Source organism: Coturnix japonica, chromosome 4 (genome assembly GCF_001577835.2).
Source record: "Coturnix japonica isolate 7356 chromosome 4, Coturnix japonica 2.1, whole genome shotgun sequence".
Taxonomy (NCBI): domain Eukaryota; kingdom Metazoa; phylum Chordata; class Aves; order Galliformes; family Phasianidae; genus Coturnix; species Coturnix japonica.
In genome coordinates, this window is record NC_029519.1 from 8,635,497 (window position 1) to 8,651,533 (window position 16,037).

The window sequence follows — 16,037 nt, forward strand, 5'->3', positions numbered from 1 at the left end:
TTTCACATCAGGACCTGTGAACTACGCCAGACAGCGACGGGGGAAGCCCGAAGGTTATCATCTATTAATACAACAGGGCCTCGAATCTGTGGCTTCTCACTGCTCCATCGGAGCCAATACACGCAGACTGACGTGATTCCAAGCGTGCTGCACCACAGCACGCAGCCCATGGCACGGCTGAGGGCGTCGAGCTTTGTGTTACAGGGACACAGGGCCTGCAGACAGAGCTGGCAGTGCTGCCTTCATGCCGTGCACTGGCACAAAGGCACCGTGTGACGATGGTGAAGCTGCTGGGGCACTGTGAGGCACCCAAGTGCTGCACATGTGGGCTCTCAATGAGACACGTACTGATGTTAAGCTACGAAAACTTCTTTTCTCCACGTAATGGCAATCCTTTGCTATCTTATAGATGTTAACGGGACACACCTCCCCATCCGCACAGCTGCACCAAGGGCTGCAAAGTGCAACCAACGCCGCTCTGCCACCATTCAGCGCTCACTACCCCTCCCCCGGCCGCTCCCGTTGTGGTGCTGCGGCCGGTCCCGGTGCTGCGGGTTGCTGAGGGGCTGATGGCGGCGGCTCCCCCCGGGTCGGGGGGCGGGGGCGAGCACCGTCCCGGCCGGCGCTGATCTCACGCCGCCATTGGCCGCTGTCTGCGCTGACGTCACGATCATGATGAGAATTAATGATCGGAGGCGCTGATTTCATTGTGTGACGCCGGGACCGACCCAGCCGAAACCGGCTGAATCCGGAGCCCCCCGGTAAGCACGGTAAGCGGGGCCGGGTGGCGGCCGGATCCCGGGGCCCGGGGGTGCGGCCGGGGGGGGCCCGGGCCCGCGAAGCGACCGCGGTGCGGCCGTGCGGGCGGGATTGGGCCCGGCCCGTTGTGCTGGCGGTGGGGGAGGGCGGCAGCGCGGGCTCGCTCTCGCTCTCGCGCAGACCCGCCTCGGCCGCGCACGCGCACTGCGCCTCTCCCGGCGGGACTGAGCGAGACCGGGCCGCGGCACAGGGAGGAAGGCTGCGCCTGCGCAATGCGCACTGCAGGCTGGGACAGCGGCGCTGGGGGCGGGCGGTGCTGTGTGCTCGTGGTGTTCGTGTTCTTAGTAATGCTCGGGTGAAAAGAGCGAGAAACCGGCTAAAAGCAGCTGTGACCTGCCGTGTCTGTGTGTTAAACCGAGGCGGTTTTATCATGTAAAGATGGATGTAATTAAAGTGTATCTCTGGGTCTGCCCGCTTTGATCCCTGTGTGGGGCGCAGCAGTTCCACACAGCGTACGGCTCATAAACAGAACGCAGTGTTACCTCATAACAACCGGCCGTTACTCCTCCACGTCCCCCCCCACTCCTACTCTTGCCACAGGAAGGCAGAGATGGTGAATCCTTTGGGAAAAGAACTGCTGTCCACATAAGTTCAGCCATAGCAATAACCTTCAGCTCCTCTGATGAGGAGCGAGTGTGACAGGCTGAAATGTGTCAGTAGGGTTATGCTTCCTGAGGCTCATGTCCAGCAATCTTGAAGGAACTGAAGGGCGATACATTGCCATCTTCATTCTCTTCTGAAACTAACTCTCGTTTCAGTTTCAATGCGTTGCCCACCAGCTGGACACCTGCCTTTCCGAAGAGCTCCAATGTGTCTTTTCTAAGCTTGACGAGTGAAGATTAAATGATGACAAGAATCCATGTGGATTTCTAACTTGGAGCCCTGCAGTTCAAGATAAAGGTGAGAAATCTAAACAAACTGGTGTACTCTGTAGGTACGCAACTTGGGAAAAGGAGATTGCATCCTTTGGAGTTACAGAGATTGTCCTGAATGATACCAAATCCATTATGGAGACATAGAACCACTGATTCCCTTGATGGTAATGTGGCTGCTTTACTGCTAGGTAATGTCAGCACTCTATAACTTACCTCCAGTTTGCGTATATTTCTACTAACAGTCAGGAAATGCTGATATTAAAGAAAATGTAAGAATTAATGTCTTGTTCTGTATAGCTATGAAAACTGATGCTCAACAGGTAATACTTCTTGAAGGTATTAGGAAGTTAAAAGGAGAAAGCTAATGACTTAACCACCTGGTTCCTGATTTCCTTCCTCTTGTTCAATGTAATCTAAGGTCTTTGCAAGAATTTCTGTTTCCTGCCTTGCTATGAACAGCTCACACATCACATTAGATTGCATATTTAGCAAAATCTCAGTAGCTGAGATTCATAAAGTAGTAGCCACAGCAGTGTAATGTGGGCCATGCCAATTGCTTTGGGGCCCTCAGGAGGGGGTCAGCATTGAGTCAAAATCAGCTCACATTCAGGCTCCTCAGGGCCGCAAGCTGCCAGAGCTGAAGAAGCTTTTGGACGATGCTTTCAGACACAGGGTTTGGATATTGGGTGGTCCTGTGTGGAGCCAGGGTTTGGACTCAGTGCTCCGTGTGCGTCCCTTCCAACTCTACACACCCTGATGCTGTTCTTTAAAGGTAGCATAAATCAGCTGGTGATTGCATCATCCTGTGTATCCTCGTGGGAGGTTGGAATATTGATCTTAATGTTATGAAGTAGATTTTTATGAGCTTTATTTGTTTGTTATTCAACCAATGCCTTTCAACAGCACAACGTTCAAAGCAAGTCTCTCCTTTGCCCAGCTTGAAAGTAACTAAAATACAGATTGTGGGAAGCACATAACACTTGCAAAGCCCTACTTTGGTAGTCATGCACTTGACTGAGAATATGAAGTAAGAATTAGGAACAGAGGTAAAAATGTGATTACAAAACCATCTTTGATTCTTGAACTGAAAAGAATGCAGTAATTTTTGCCTGTGCTTTTGAACCCTTAATGATATTAAACCCTTAATGATTTTCTTTATTTGCTCCATTAGATGTTCTGCAGGGATTAGGCCTATTTCCACTCTACTACTTTCCATCTGAAATGTCCAAAAATAGCAATTAGAAGCTTGGTAACTACAAAGGGTCCCCCCCATCCACTTTATTTTCTGCAAGATTATGTTAAGGAGTCTTCCATTTGTTCTGCCTTATTTTGAAGTGAATATTTAAAGTATTAAAAATAACTTGTGGGTGATGGCTTTTTTTTCTTCCCCTTCTTCCTCCCAAAGCACAGAGTCCGATGTGGGCTGTTTCTGGACAGTGGAGTGCATTGTCTCAGCTGGCTCCATTCTATTTAAGACAAAATAAAGGGCCTGTTTTGGAAATGTTGCAAGGGGCTTTACTTGCTGATTGCAGTAATTCAAATCAGAATAGATAACCATAGAGCACATAACTAACGTGAAATTCACTTTGCCACTATGGAATCTCTTCTGTATTAATTCATTTGCGCTTGGTAACATTATGCAGTTTGCCTTTTTTAATCTTAGGCATGATGTTAATGTGTGATGAAGCTGTACCTGGTCTAACACAGCCACTGAACTGCTGCTGAAGAGCTGCCTGGGCCCTTGGGCCTCCACCGTAGCCCCACGTAGCGGTGGCTTCCCAGGCAGGGAGCTGGTCCACACCCCATACAACCTTTCTGTTAGTTTGAGGTTGTCTTTCGAGTTGGTCTTCAGTTCTGGTCCCTGATCTTTTCGACCTTGCAGCTGCAAAGTGCCAGTGCTGACACAGCAGGAGCAGTACAGATGACTGGCCCTGGGAACTCCTGGTGCCAGACTGTAACCTTCATTCTTCTTTCAGATCATGTATCTCTTTTTGTTAGTGGAGGGGACACATCTGCCAGTATTGCTGGAATGGCTGGTATTATTCTGTTTTGCCTAATGCCGTTTTTCCCTCTTTATTTTAAGTGAAAGTAAAAGATTTTGTCTTACATTGGAAGCTCTTGGATTTAGCAATACGATACAATACTTTCTTATGGAATTCTGCCAGTGGTGTTCCAAACATGTAGTTCACCTGCTGGACTTGAGTCTGTCATGGAGGAATAATGACTATAACAGTATTGACATTTTAGGGGTTTTTGTTTACTTCTGAAAGGACATGAAAGTATTGGTAAAGGATTGCATAAGGCAAAGATGTCAGTGCTTAACATTATCACAAGCATAAATAAGAGCTTGTGCATTTTGCAGGTGTTACGGCATGTATTCCAACTTTCTGAGCATCTTCTTTTCTTTTTAGATGAATCTGCGTTCTGTGTTTACTGTAGAACAACAAAGGATATTGCAGCGTTATTATGAAAATGGAATGACGAATCAAAGTAAAAATTGCTTTCAGCTGATATTGCAGTGTGCACAAGAAACAAAACTGGATTTCAGTGTGGTCAGGGTAAGTGCTGAGGCTTTCCAAATTTGTGTGTAAGTTACTTGTAAGTTAGTTATTTTCAAGTTATATGCATTCATTCCTTTGCATCAAATACCTTCAGAGAGCTGAAGTGTCTTCCTGTGTGTCTGTGAGTCAGACTACACACTTGTATGGCGTGTGCATTTGTATCCATTGAGCCTGTTGATAGCCTGTTCTCTCTGAAATGTCATCACGTGTTTGCTGTGTTAAGCAGGTGCCTGGATGGCACAAGGAGTGTTTGTTTGGTTGTTGGTTCTGGTTTGTGTTCATTTTTCTCTGTTTTTGTCTCTCATTGATGTCTCTTGTTGGTTGTATTTTTTTAAGTTAAACTGCAAATGGAATTGCCCTGTGGAAACTTTGTGCAGTGCACTGTAACAAAGAAAGGTCATGTTTGTAGAAAACTATTCTAAAGGTAAAGCAATTTCTATGATCTGATGTGTTTGGAGGAAAAATATCAAGGTTTTTCATACAAAACGCTGCCGCATTCATATTCCGTGTCACAGTCATAAATATTGTGTCACATGTTGTTATTTACAGCGAGTACATTGTTTTCTTGTAGAACATCAGCAGTGCTAACAGGAGCTCTTCTGCATTCTGTGAATCCCGTGGGAAGGGAAATAAGAATCCTTTTATGAAACACTAGACAATAAAATGGCTGTTGTCTTGGAGGAGAAATAGAAACCATGGAGCATAAACTGAAAGAGTGACAGTGGCAGTGCAGCTAGCAGTAGGTGCTGCGGCACTGGGCATCAAAGAGGAAAAAGTGAGACCAGTCTAATTCTTCTTAGATGTGTACCTATGGTGTATTGAGAATAACAGCCCCTCCTGCCCCTTAATTCTTAACCAGATTCCCCTCTCTCAAGATTCCATGCAAATATTCAGCTTATGTTCTCAGCTCTGGATGCTCTGAAAGTCACCCATAGATTCTAACTCAGTGCAACAGACAGAGAGTTGTAACAGGAATCTGCTGCTGGTGGTGTAGTTTATTTTTCTATTTTTATTCTGATTCAAAGACATAGAGGAGGCAGCCAGTCTCTCCTCTGTTTGCACTCCTCATTCACTTTCCATCTTCCTATTACCATTCCCTTCTCTATTACCCTCACTGCAATGATGTGTCATAGCCTTTTTCTTTAGTTGTCTTCCTTTGCTGAGCCCTTCTTTCCGTAACATATAGTCTTCCTTCTTAACTGCAGTGGAAACAGACTATTTGTAATATTTTTTTAATGATCTTACCTTTCTCTAATTCAGACTTCTCTGTTGGGGTGTACGTAGATTATGGGGCAGTCTGAAATTCAGGGGGTGGTGTCTCTTTTCCTGGCTCAAAATCTGCAGTGTCTCTAATAATAATTTCTGGTTTAAAAGTTTGCTGACTGAGAAGAAATAATGAAAAATAAATTTGATCTTCTAAATTTGTTTTAAGCAATAAAAGGAAATGACTTGAGACTCTGATTTCATGTATTTCAACTTAGTTCTGTAAAGCAGGATTCTAAAACAAGTAACTGAGATTTGATTGATGCAATAAACCATGCTTCAAATTAGGCATCTTGGAAAACTGGACAAGGAACGAGTAAAGAGGATCAGAGGTTTCAAGATATTTCTTTAAAACAGAGGAGTGTATTTTGCCCCAGAAAATCTGTTGTAGGTCTGAATATTTGACAGAAGTGTTTTATCAGAAGGACTCGTTCCTGTTCTCTTCTTCCTCTTAGACATAATTCAAGAAGCAACAGTTTCTGGTCAAGGCAGTTCTGAGAGTTGTGTCTGTCAGTTATTTGGTTACAGAATCTTCCTTCTTTTAGAAGTAAACTTAGTGGTATATCTTAGTGAAGGTTTGGCATCCCAAAGTGCTACATGTAAAAACTGATACTTGGGGGAATTAGTGGAATTAATCTTAGGGATAACTTTGGGACAGGAGGCATGATGCAGTCTCAGGGATTTTGAGAAACTGGAGATTTGAAGTCAAAATGGCTTCTCACGTGTATTGCTACATCAGTCCCAAGCATGAGAGATGTGGATTTCTACCTTGAGTTGTTCAGAATCTGCATAATTAAATGATTTATGGGTCTGTGAACTTAGGTCTCAACTTCAACACTTAACATGTCATCAGATGTGCTTAAAATTGCCTAATGTTTTCTGCTTATTTTGTGCTTTGTTATTGTTTGCAGACGTGGGTTGGCAATAAAAGAAGGAAGATGAGCAGCAAGAGTGCTGTAGAATCTGGAGGTGCTCCCCCAGGGACTGCCCCTTCTGCGCCCTCGGTACCACCAGAAGCAACGGTTAGAAATGTGGTAAATATCGCTCGATCCCAAAGTCAGCAGTCTTCTTGGACCTCTTCTAATAACGATGTCATAGTTACTGGTATATACAGTCCTGCTAGTTCATCCAGTAGGCAAGGATCCACCAAGCAAACAAATGCTTCAATGGCAGAAATACACAAAACCTCTATTTCAAGACTACCGGGAAAAAGTGATGCAGACTTTCAGCAGCAGCACATCCCTATAGGGAGACAAATACCACACTGTAAGAATGCTTCCCTATTAGTAGGGGAAAAAACTATTATTTTATCTAGACAAACAAGCGTACTGAATTCTGCCAACTCCATATACAGCCACACGAAAAAAAGCTATGGTGGTTCATCAGTACAAACTGCAGAGCTGGTGTTACCTCAGAAACCAATGATATGCCACAGACCCTGTAAAGCTGAACTCATGGGATGTCAGAGGTTACAAAAACCAGAACACGCAGCTCTTGCTTCGCATGTGCCCCCTGGACAAAGGGCTAACGCCAGGGACCCTTCTTGTAGCACACAGAACCTGGAGATCCGCGAGGTGTTTTCTCTGGCGGTTACAGATCAACCTCAGAGAATAGTGGGAGGAAGTACAGCACAGAAGCATTGCTCAGTGGAAGGCAGCTCTCTGTCCATTGCGATGGAAACTGGAGATGTGGATGATGAATATGCTAGAGAAGAGGAGCTAGCATCCATGGGAGCGCAAATACAAAGCTATTCAAGATACTGTGAAAGCAGCAGTTCTGTTCGAGTGGAGAACCAAAGTGCAACCTTGTCTGGGCCAGGAAGAAACGTGAGTTGTAGTTCTCAAATGGCGAATGCCAGGGACGTGCCTGACAGTGTGCTGTATCACAGCAGAGACTACCACTTGCCTGCACGGACCTCATTACACACATCCAGTACATTGTACAACAGTGCTAATACATCAAGAAGTACTTTTTCTCCTCATTATACATCTTCAAATCAACTGAGGCTGTCACAAAACCAAAATAATTACCAGGTAATGTGTCAATTATCTGACTGCAAATCTTGAAGATGAGGTCGTAGATAAGTACTGTTGTCTTTGGAATTTGTGAGCTAATAAGTGGTAGGTTTGTATTTCTGTAGGCTGTGCTCAATTTGTCTTTCAGCAGAGGAAATTCCTTATTAAAAGTGAAGGTAGGACTGTAATACTGTAGCACTTCTGTCTGGGTAGCTGAGCCTGAGGCTGCAGTGGGTAGTCTCATACTGAAGATCAGTGTGGGCTTTTTGTATTCAATGGGTAAACTTTATTTATATGGGGGATCATGCCTGTGATTGCTGATGCGTGCTAAAGCCATGTGTCCTGACTTGCCTTACCAGTGCATGTCACAGCTGTACCCTTTGTTGGTCCTCTGCAGACATACTTTGCATGTGGCGCAGGGCAGAATGTGGGATCACACTGTCATCCATGTGCTGTACAGTTGCTTGCCCTTATTAATGTCAAGTTGGATTAGCTCTTCTGTCACTTATGACACTCTTATGACTGACAGGCTGTTATATTACTCATTGCTTTTCCATGCTATTTCTGTTTTAATTTATCCTGAAAATGAACCACGTAGAAATACATCATATTTTAATGTGTGTTGCTGAGTAGCATAGGGAACGATACAATATATGGTGGTTTTTCTGTCTCTTTCTTTTCCCCCTCTTCTTTCTGACTTGTTCCTATGTCCTGTCAGAATTAGAAAGACTGTAAGTGCCCCTTCTCACCAGAAATCACCAGAACTGCTCTGGTCTGGATTCTGTGCAGTAAATAGGACACTGGCACTCCTTACTTGTGACCTTTTGTAAGTTGAGTACTTGAAAGGGCCCGAATCACTCTATAGATAAAATGTCACCTATCATGAACCATTCTATCTGGCCATGTGATATGGTATGAATCGGATCAGGGATGGCTCTTTGACTTTGTTGTTGTTTCTTTGATGCTTTTGCCCTCTGTTACAATGACGTACCTATTGTCTGGTGAGGAATTCTTTACACCATTTGACTTCCATGTGAGTCTTTCACAAACCCTTTGCCCTTTGGATTTAGGAATATACCTTGGATTGAGGGAAATTCTGTTTCCTTTGGCATCCATTACCCTTAACGCACTCTTGAACTTTGGAAGAGCTGGGAAGGATGCTATTAATGCATTTGTTGCTGTAGCAGTCCACTCTGAAATATTGATGGCTCCTTTCAATATCAGAATTTATTGGGGAAGACAAAAGCTGTGGTCTTAAGGCATGTCACGGTTCTGTTGGTCTTAAGGCATGTCATGGTTATGTAGAAACAGCAGAGGAAAAATGGCCTGCAACCTGGACAGATCCTGAACTGCCTTGAATCAATGGTGACTCTGACTTCAGATCACTGCATTCCTTGGTTGAGAGTTCTAGTTCATTTCAGAGCAGCACCAACAGTGAAAACCCTTAACACAGGGACGTCTTCCTCAATTTAAAAATAGATTAAACCTGAGTTACGTGATCATTAGAGTAGTTAAACATCCAAGCAGATGTTTCTTTAAAGGCAGGAACGGGTGATGTGTGTTTTGATGAAGTAATTACTGTTGTACATTGGTGGGCCATCTAATTAGCAATGAGCTAATTCAGCTGGTTAATCAAATTCATCTTAATGTAACCTAGAAATAATTTTTAGTAAAATGATTGATTTTAATGCCTGAGCAGTTTTGCTAAGCAAATTGTTCAACCTACTGACTTCTGTTAGTTTGGCGTTGAGCTCATTGAGCAGGAGGCTGTTCTTGCTGCTCCTCAGGGCTGAATAGGGATTTGTCCTTAGTTTCCTTCCCCAGCCCTAAGGGGCAAAAATACTGTTGAAAGTGTGGGTGTGGGTTTATTTTAATTACTTTGTTACACACACTGAAGCACTGGTAATCTAATTTAGCCCCATGCTCTTCTAGGGAAAATTCTAAGCCTTGCAGCAAGTACAGCAGAGTAGGATATATATAGTATAGATTTCTTTATTATTGTGGTTCGCTTTAAGGGTGCTTGCAGAGGTGTGATCAGAGAGAGCACGTGGGAATGCTGGGGAGAGCAGCAGGCTGCAGTAGCACTGCCTGCTGCCTCCGCTTCCACCTAGATGTGCAGCAGCTCAGGATGGTGGGGGGCTGAATTGTCCCAGTGCTGGGAGTTTGGGACAGGGAATCCACAGGTGAACTGGGAAAAGGCTGTGCAGGAACCTTGTACTGCACAATCACTTTTAGTGCCATTTTAGACATGAAAGCTGCCGCAGGCTTCCTCTTAGGAGGGAAAAGTGTTAAATTCTAGCTCTTCTCCTCAACTCTCCTTGTGCTGCAATGAGAGTCAGCCATTGGGTAGCCCTCAGCACTCATCTGAAAGCTGGGAGAATGAAGGTTCTGTACGATAGACAAACTGTACCAGGTGTTCTATATTTAATCATACCCATGCTGAAAGGTTCATTATTAGAGAATTTCCCTAATACAGAAACTTTAGCATAGCTGATACGGTCATCAGGAGGAGATTTTTCTTCTTCATGTACAGCGCGTGTAATGACATGAGATTGATTAATCCCTCGAGCTATGTTTATTCTCTGAAGCATTGCTCGTCTGTAGCAGAAGCTGACATAGAATCCTAAATAAGCCTAAAATATTCCAGGCTATAAAACACTGCACATGTCCAGGGAAAACAGTAAAAGATTTTATTTTTTAACCAGACTGACGTCTGAGAATGATGGAGGAGCAATGAGAAGCAAGGGAGCTAACCTTCACCTTCATCCCATTCCTCTTCCTTCATTAGCCTCATGTCCTTAGCTTTTCTCCTACTCTGCAGATTCCTGGTGTTTGACATTGGATAATTCAGTTTCCAATGGCCTGGTGGGTTGGTTTTCTTGTTCATTCTGAAAGTTTAACTCTCATAATTGAAAGATACAACAGTTCTGTTAAACATCAGGCCTGTGTCTAACAATGGTCTGCTTAATCTTACAAGCTTTGTACAGCTGTGAAATGTAAACTTGCGTTCTGAACTGTAAGTTTTGAGATAGCAAAAGTACATAAGTATCTGAGTTGCCGTTGTGTTGTCACTCTCATGAGAAGAAGCAGTTCTGTTTTTAGTCCTGTAACAGTAATGCTAAGTGTGGCTTTGTTTTGCTTTTAAATCTTAAAGAGTTTATCTTAAATGTTGTTATCAGAACCACATGCACAGTATTGAAGTCTTCTGAAAGTTGCTCACTGTTTGTTATTGTTGCAACCTAAGCTGCTGTTGTTTTCTGTTCTGATTTCCCCTTCCTCTCTACAGATTTCAGGAAACCTTACTGTGCCTTGGATTACAGGTTGTTCCAGAAAAAGAGCAGTAAGTATATTTCCATTCAAGCATCTAATACGTCAAACACAGGAATGAGAAGTTTATCTAAATGCATTTTTAGAAATATCAAGTCTTGTTGTACATTCCATTATTTTTTTTCTTCCATGTACAAGTTTTCTTGAGATTGTATCCTTTTTCTGCAAGGCGCCATCCCACTATCACTTAATGACCTTTTCAAACATCAAGCAGGCAGGCAGTGCCCTCAAGTACAGTCTCAGTAGCTGGCTGAGGTGGTTTCACAACACTTCACTGTTGGAAAGGAGGAATTTATTCCACCCCCACTCCCTACAGGTGCACTGCCACCCCAGCCGTAGCGCTGGTGCTGGCGTCTAATGGCAGGTAATTCAAGTTAAGCATCTGACCTGTCAGATACATATATCTCTTCCACTGAGCTTCCTACTGCTGAGTTTGTATTTTTCCAGGTTTTAGATGAGAGCTGAACGTACTTGGGATCAGATGAGCAGCAGGATCACGTGGCTGGGAGCAATGAGGAGCGTGGGGCAGCAAGAACCAGATGCGAGTTTTTACATTGGCACTCTTACTTCATTATGACACCATAGTGCCAAAATGCCCCTTCCTGTACGCTTTCCATCCCTGGGTGGTATGAGTAGTGCTGGTGCAGGAAGGCAGAGTTATTGATGCTGATTGCAGCCATGTGTGGCGCATTATGTCCTGGTCTAGTGCAGAGCCCTCAACTACAGCGTTACTGTATCTCCTCTTGTGTCCCCAGTTTAATGTCAGTGGATAATGTTCAGGCAGGACATCGTCAACTTTTGACAGTCAGTAAAAGTATAGTTTAGGAATGCTTCTAAACATGGAATTTGTTTCTGAGAAGACTTATCTGTTCTCTGCTATCATTCAGACTTTGTGACACTTTATGTTCACAACAGACAGACTTAAACTCAGAAATGTTTTTCAGTAGGGAATAATGATTGAGTGTATTACATTTTTCCTATCAATTTCTTCTTTTCTGTATGTACAAACTAATGAGGCACAAAGCATTTGCTTGGACTTTGGGTAATTAGCTTGCCACTTAGGCTTCAGTGTGAATAGTGTGTGTACGATAGGGAAGGGTGAGAGAAAACACATGTGGGTGTGGGATTTCTTGAAGCCTGGGCAGGCACATGAGCAGCTCAGTGAGCAGCTGACATCTTTTCTTGCAGATATCTGGGACGTTTTACCTCCTAATGAGCTACAGATTTGCTGACTGAGTCCTTCTGTAGCAGGGGAAGTTACAGTACCAGTCTGTTCACTGTTTGCAAGTGAGATCTCTCCAGGGGTAGAGTCTCCTGGGAAGGGGTTGGTGGTTCCCCTTCCTTCTGGCATTTCAAGGATAGCTGTCTTTCCCCACAGCGCACCATACTCCCACTCTTATTTTGGAGGTAAGCGCTGCAACTTTGCATTTCTCCAGCTTGAGCTTTAGATATTTGGACCACTTAAGGGAAAGACTTTTCCATTAACATCAGCTGCTGCTTAAGCATTGCCTCTCTCCATAAACTGTAATTTTAATCACCTATTTAACAATGTAAACCATTTTTTTTCCAATCAATTTCTTCTCTGAATTCCCTATGTAGATGAATTTGTTTCTTTTTCTCTTTACTTCTCCTATTCCCTTTCAACCAGGATGCAACACTAGACTGATTTATTTATTTATTTTCCCCTCTTTTTGCTCTACGAAGGCTGCACTGCCATCTGGGGATGAACCCAACTGGCAAATGCAGATGTAAGCGATTGCAGTAGATGATTCAGGAAGGTTATGTTACGACTGAGAAGGCAGCGGGTAGACTTCAAGGCACCCATCTCTGCAGCACAGAGTGAACCATTAATGAAGTATCTCCTTTGCTGTGCAGGACAGAAAGCATCCCCCCTTTCTGTCAGTCACTCCAGATAAATTACTTCTGATGGCAGTATTTACCCTTATCTGATTTAAATTGGGACGTTGGACTTCTCCATAGACAAATCTACGTAGAGTGAGTTGATAAGCAGTCAAGGAACTGGATGGTTTGTGAGTTGCTATTCAGAACTTTTATTTTTTTAATAGGTGAACAGAAAAATTAGGCCAGGTTGTTGTGGGGTTGGTGCTCCAAAACTGATACGTGTACTGGGGTGTAAGGAAACAAGAGGAAAATCTCCTACTTCTTAGGAAACTTCAGTTTCAAATGTGAGATTCTTTTGAAGAAAGAACATAAGGAAACAGAAATAGAACACACGGAGTTGTAGAACTGTGATTATGGCAATTACTACCATTCAAGCAGCAAAAAGGCTGATCTGTATTTTGTTTAAAATAGAGAAGATTGTGTTTTAGATGCTTTGAATTTGTTTTAATCTTCTGCCTTGTAATTTGTTTTCATCTCCTTGTCCTTCAGCTGCATCGAGTCAAATAACTGTGCAGTTCTACAGAAACTCTTGCTGTAGAATGATGTAATCCTGACTGTAGTGAATATTAGTATAGAACTATCACTCTGTTTTTCATGTAAATGGCTTTCAAAAAACACGGAGTTTTGTACTATGAAGTAAGTGGAGGGCTTCAGTCCTGAATATATGCATTTTGATTTTAGATCACTGGGCTATTATAGCCAATTTCAATCAAATTCTAGAGACTCTGCCATTAAAGTTCTGTCTGTCACAGTACAGTTGTACACTTTGGATCAGGTAAAGTACCAGATCCAGCTCCATCTTGCTGTGAGTCCTGCCACCAGCTGAACTTGCACTGCTGGGGTAACAGGGCATTGGCAGCTGGTGGTGTGGATATGTCAGTAGAGCTGCTGAAGAAAGTTCCTTGTTGGGGTGTTTTCTAAAAAGCTCATGAAAACTACAGCCATCGATAAAAAGTATATCTCTGGGTGGCTGTCAAAGTAAAATGAGAACCCACAGGGGTTAAAACCAAGTGCACTTCTGTTAAGCCTTTTTATTTTAAAACCGTATGCCAGCATTGAAATATTTATTAGTCCTGCCTCCCTCTGAGCAAACATCAGGCTTACTGAAATAGTGGAACAAGGTGCAAAAAGTCTCTTCCAGAGATCTGGGGTTGCATACTGGCGGTACATGAGCTGTAATGGTTTGCAGTCCATATCTAAGCATGAGCCCATCTGAAGGCTCTGTAGATTGTGTCCTTCTCTGTATCTTCTGCTCTATGAATGAGACTGGTGGTAACAATTCTAGCAGCACACTCCTAGCTGTTTTGCTGGGGGCCTTCAGGTGTGTTTCTTTGTCTTGAGGTTGGAAGACACTTCGGCACATAAAAAATGATATAAAAAAGGCAGGTGCTAATAAGTGAAGGGCTAAGGGCACTTCACTGAAATGTAATTATTCGTACCAATTACAGACCCTACATTTGCACCACGAATCTTGCAGGCATGGTGGGTATTATGAGGGGCCTGGCCAAGTGCCAGGGATGCCTATAATAAACTGGGTCATCTCTTATAAGAATGTTGTTATTACACTCGGGAGGTCAGGGGATAAGCGGGGTTTAACCCTGAGCTTGGCAGAACTGCTGATTCAATTTGCTCGCAAGGATTGCCTTTCATTGTGAGCTGATGGGCTATTTTCTGCTGGAAGAAGCTTCTCTCTGCTTTTCAAAGTGTGGACAACAGAACTGATAAATGTGAAGTATTTCACAGACAGCTGATGCTCTCAGGGGTAAATTTGGGCCTCAAATCTGCAACTAGTGAGTCTGAAGAAAGGATGTGAGAATTAATTCACAATATTTGTAATAATGAAGTTAAAATTAGAAACTGAATTACTGACTTGTCTTCAGTTATTGTCTTCATCCTGAAGATGAAGCTTTTCAGTGTTATCCTTTTTGTTTAATTGTTTTTTCTCCTCCCTGTGGCAACTGGTGCATCACCGTCAATGCTGTGGTATTTGTAGGGCTGTATGTTTTCTTCTTTGTTTCCCCCATTTCTCTGATGATACTAAATAGGAGTATTAACTAAACTGATGGAAGTAGATCCATGCTCATGGTAGGAATTCTGCTCTTTATTTCCTCACAAAAGACACCACCTTTCGTGAAAGTGTTAAGTAATCTTGAGTTAGTGTATAATGCAGAAGTCAAACTTACAGTATTTGTCAAGGGGATGATAATGTAATTGAATGTTATTTGTGTAAGAAATCCTTGCAAAGACACTGCATGGTCACTTATAGAAAGCAGTCAGTCTGGATCTGAGTTTTGGACAAGCTTTATGTTATGTACATTTAATAAGCCTATGGGCTGAGGTGGATCCCAGCAGTGAGAGCAGTGTAAGTCAGGGATAGAATCTTCCTTTGTGCTCGCTGGTGCAGTGTAGCCCACGTCTGTGGGGAGCAAGTGTGTAGGCAGGCAGCTTCTGCAGTCTGTTTAATGTGCAGGGATCTGCTGCTCATAGTGACCTGTTGGTCAGACTGAGCCCCCAGGTGCCAAATGTCTTTTGATAGGGGGCACTGGTAAGATTTCAAGTCTCAGTCCTCCCCTTGGAGATACTGAGGTTAGTCAGGCTGGACCAGGCTCTCAACCCCCTGATGGAGATGCTGGTGTCCCTGCTCTTTGCAGGGGAGTTGGCTTACATGACCTTTAAGGGTCAATTTATTCCAACTCAGACAATTCTATGATTATAGCTTTTGTTTCCTACTTCCTGTGTTTCTAAAGAATATCACCATTTATTTACTCAAACTTCTTTCCTCTCAGTTTTGCTGCTGCTTTCTGGACTCTCGCATGCATGTTGTTTTTCATTCATATCAGTTGATTGGAAAAGCTTGTTCTCCATTCCCTTGTCTGACCTGCGATTGGTATCAGTGTGATTCATGCGCTGCTGCACGAGTCCTTCAGCAGAAAGAGGAAGGGTAAAGTACCTGATGTGACAGCAGCTGCAAGAGCAACCAGGAAGCAAAAATACGTGTTGTCATCTTATTCCCAAGTATGAGGAAAAACTGTATCCGTGTATTTAGCATGCAAAAGCTGAGCAACTTCTAAAAGAGAAGTTTAGCTTAGACTATAAGAAGAAATTCTTTACTGGGAGGGCAGTGAGGCCCTGGCACTGCTGCCCGGAGTGCTGTGGGTTCCATGTACATGGAGGTGCTTTGGGCCAGGTTAAATGGGGCCCTGGGCAGGCTGAGCTGGTGGGGGGTAAGCAGCCCATGGTAGGTGTTGGGGTTGGTTAGGCATTCAGATCACTTC

The 16,037-nt window shown here is 43.5% G+C and overlaps 1 protein-coding gene across 2 annotated transcripts in view; it reads left to right on the plus strand.

Annotated features, from left to right (window-relative positions):
* The first annotated feature begins 580 nt into the window (after nucleotides 1-580).
* HDX (highly divergent homeobox) overlaps nucleotides 581-16,037 on the plus strand; it is a 30,867-nt gene continuing 15,410 nt past the window's right edge. The window contains exons 1-5 of one of the 2 annotated variants that reach the window (XM_015860514.2): nucleotides 581-770; nucleotides 1,578-1,719; nucleotides 4,106-4,252; nucleotides 6,430-7,551; nucleotides 10,820-10,873. In XM_015860514.2, the coding sequence (XP_015716000.1) occupies nucleotides 4,106-4,252; nucleotides 6,430-7,551; nucleotides 10,820-10,873 (1,323 nt within the window). In that variant the 5' untranslated portion in view covers nucleotides 581-770; nucleotides 1,578-1,719. The remainder of the gene's footprint in view (nucleotides 771-1,577; nucleotides 1,720-4,105; nucleotides 4,253-6,429; nucleotides 7,552-10,819; nucleotides 10,874-16,037) is intronic. The other variant, XM_015860515.2, reaches the window with a different exon arrangement.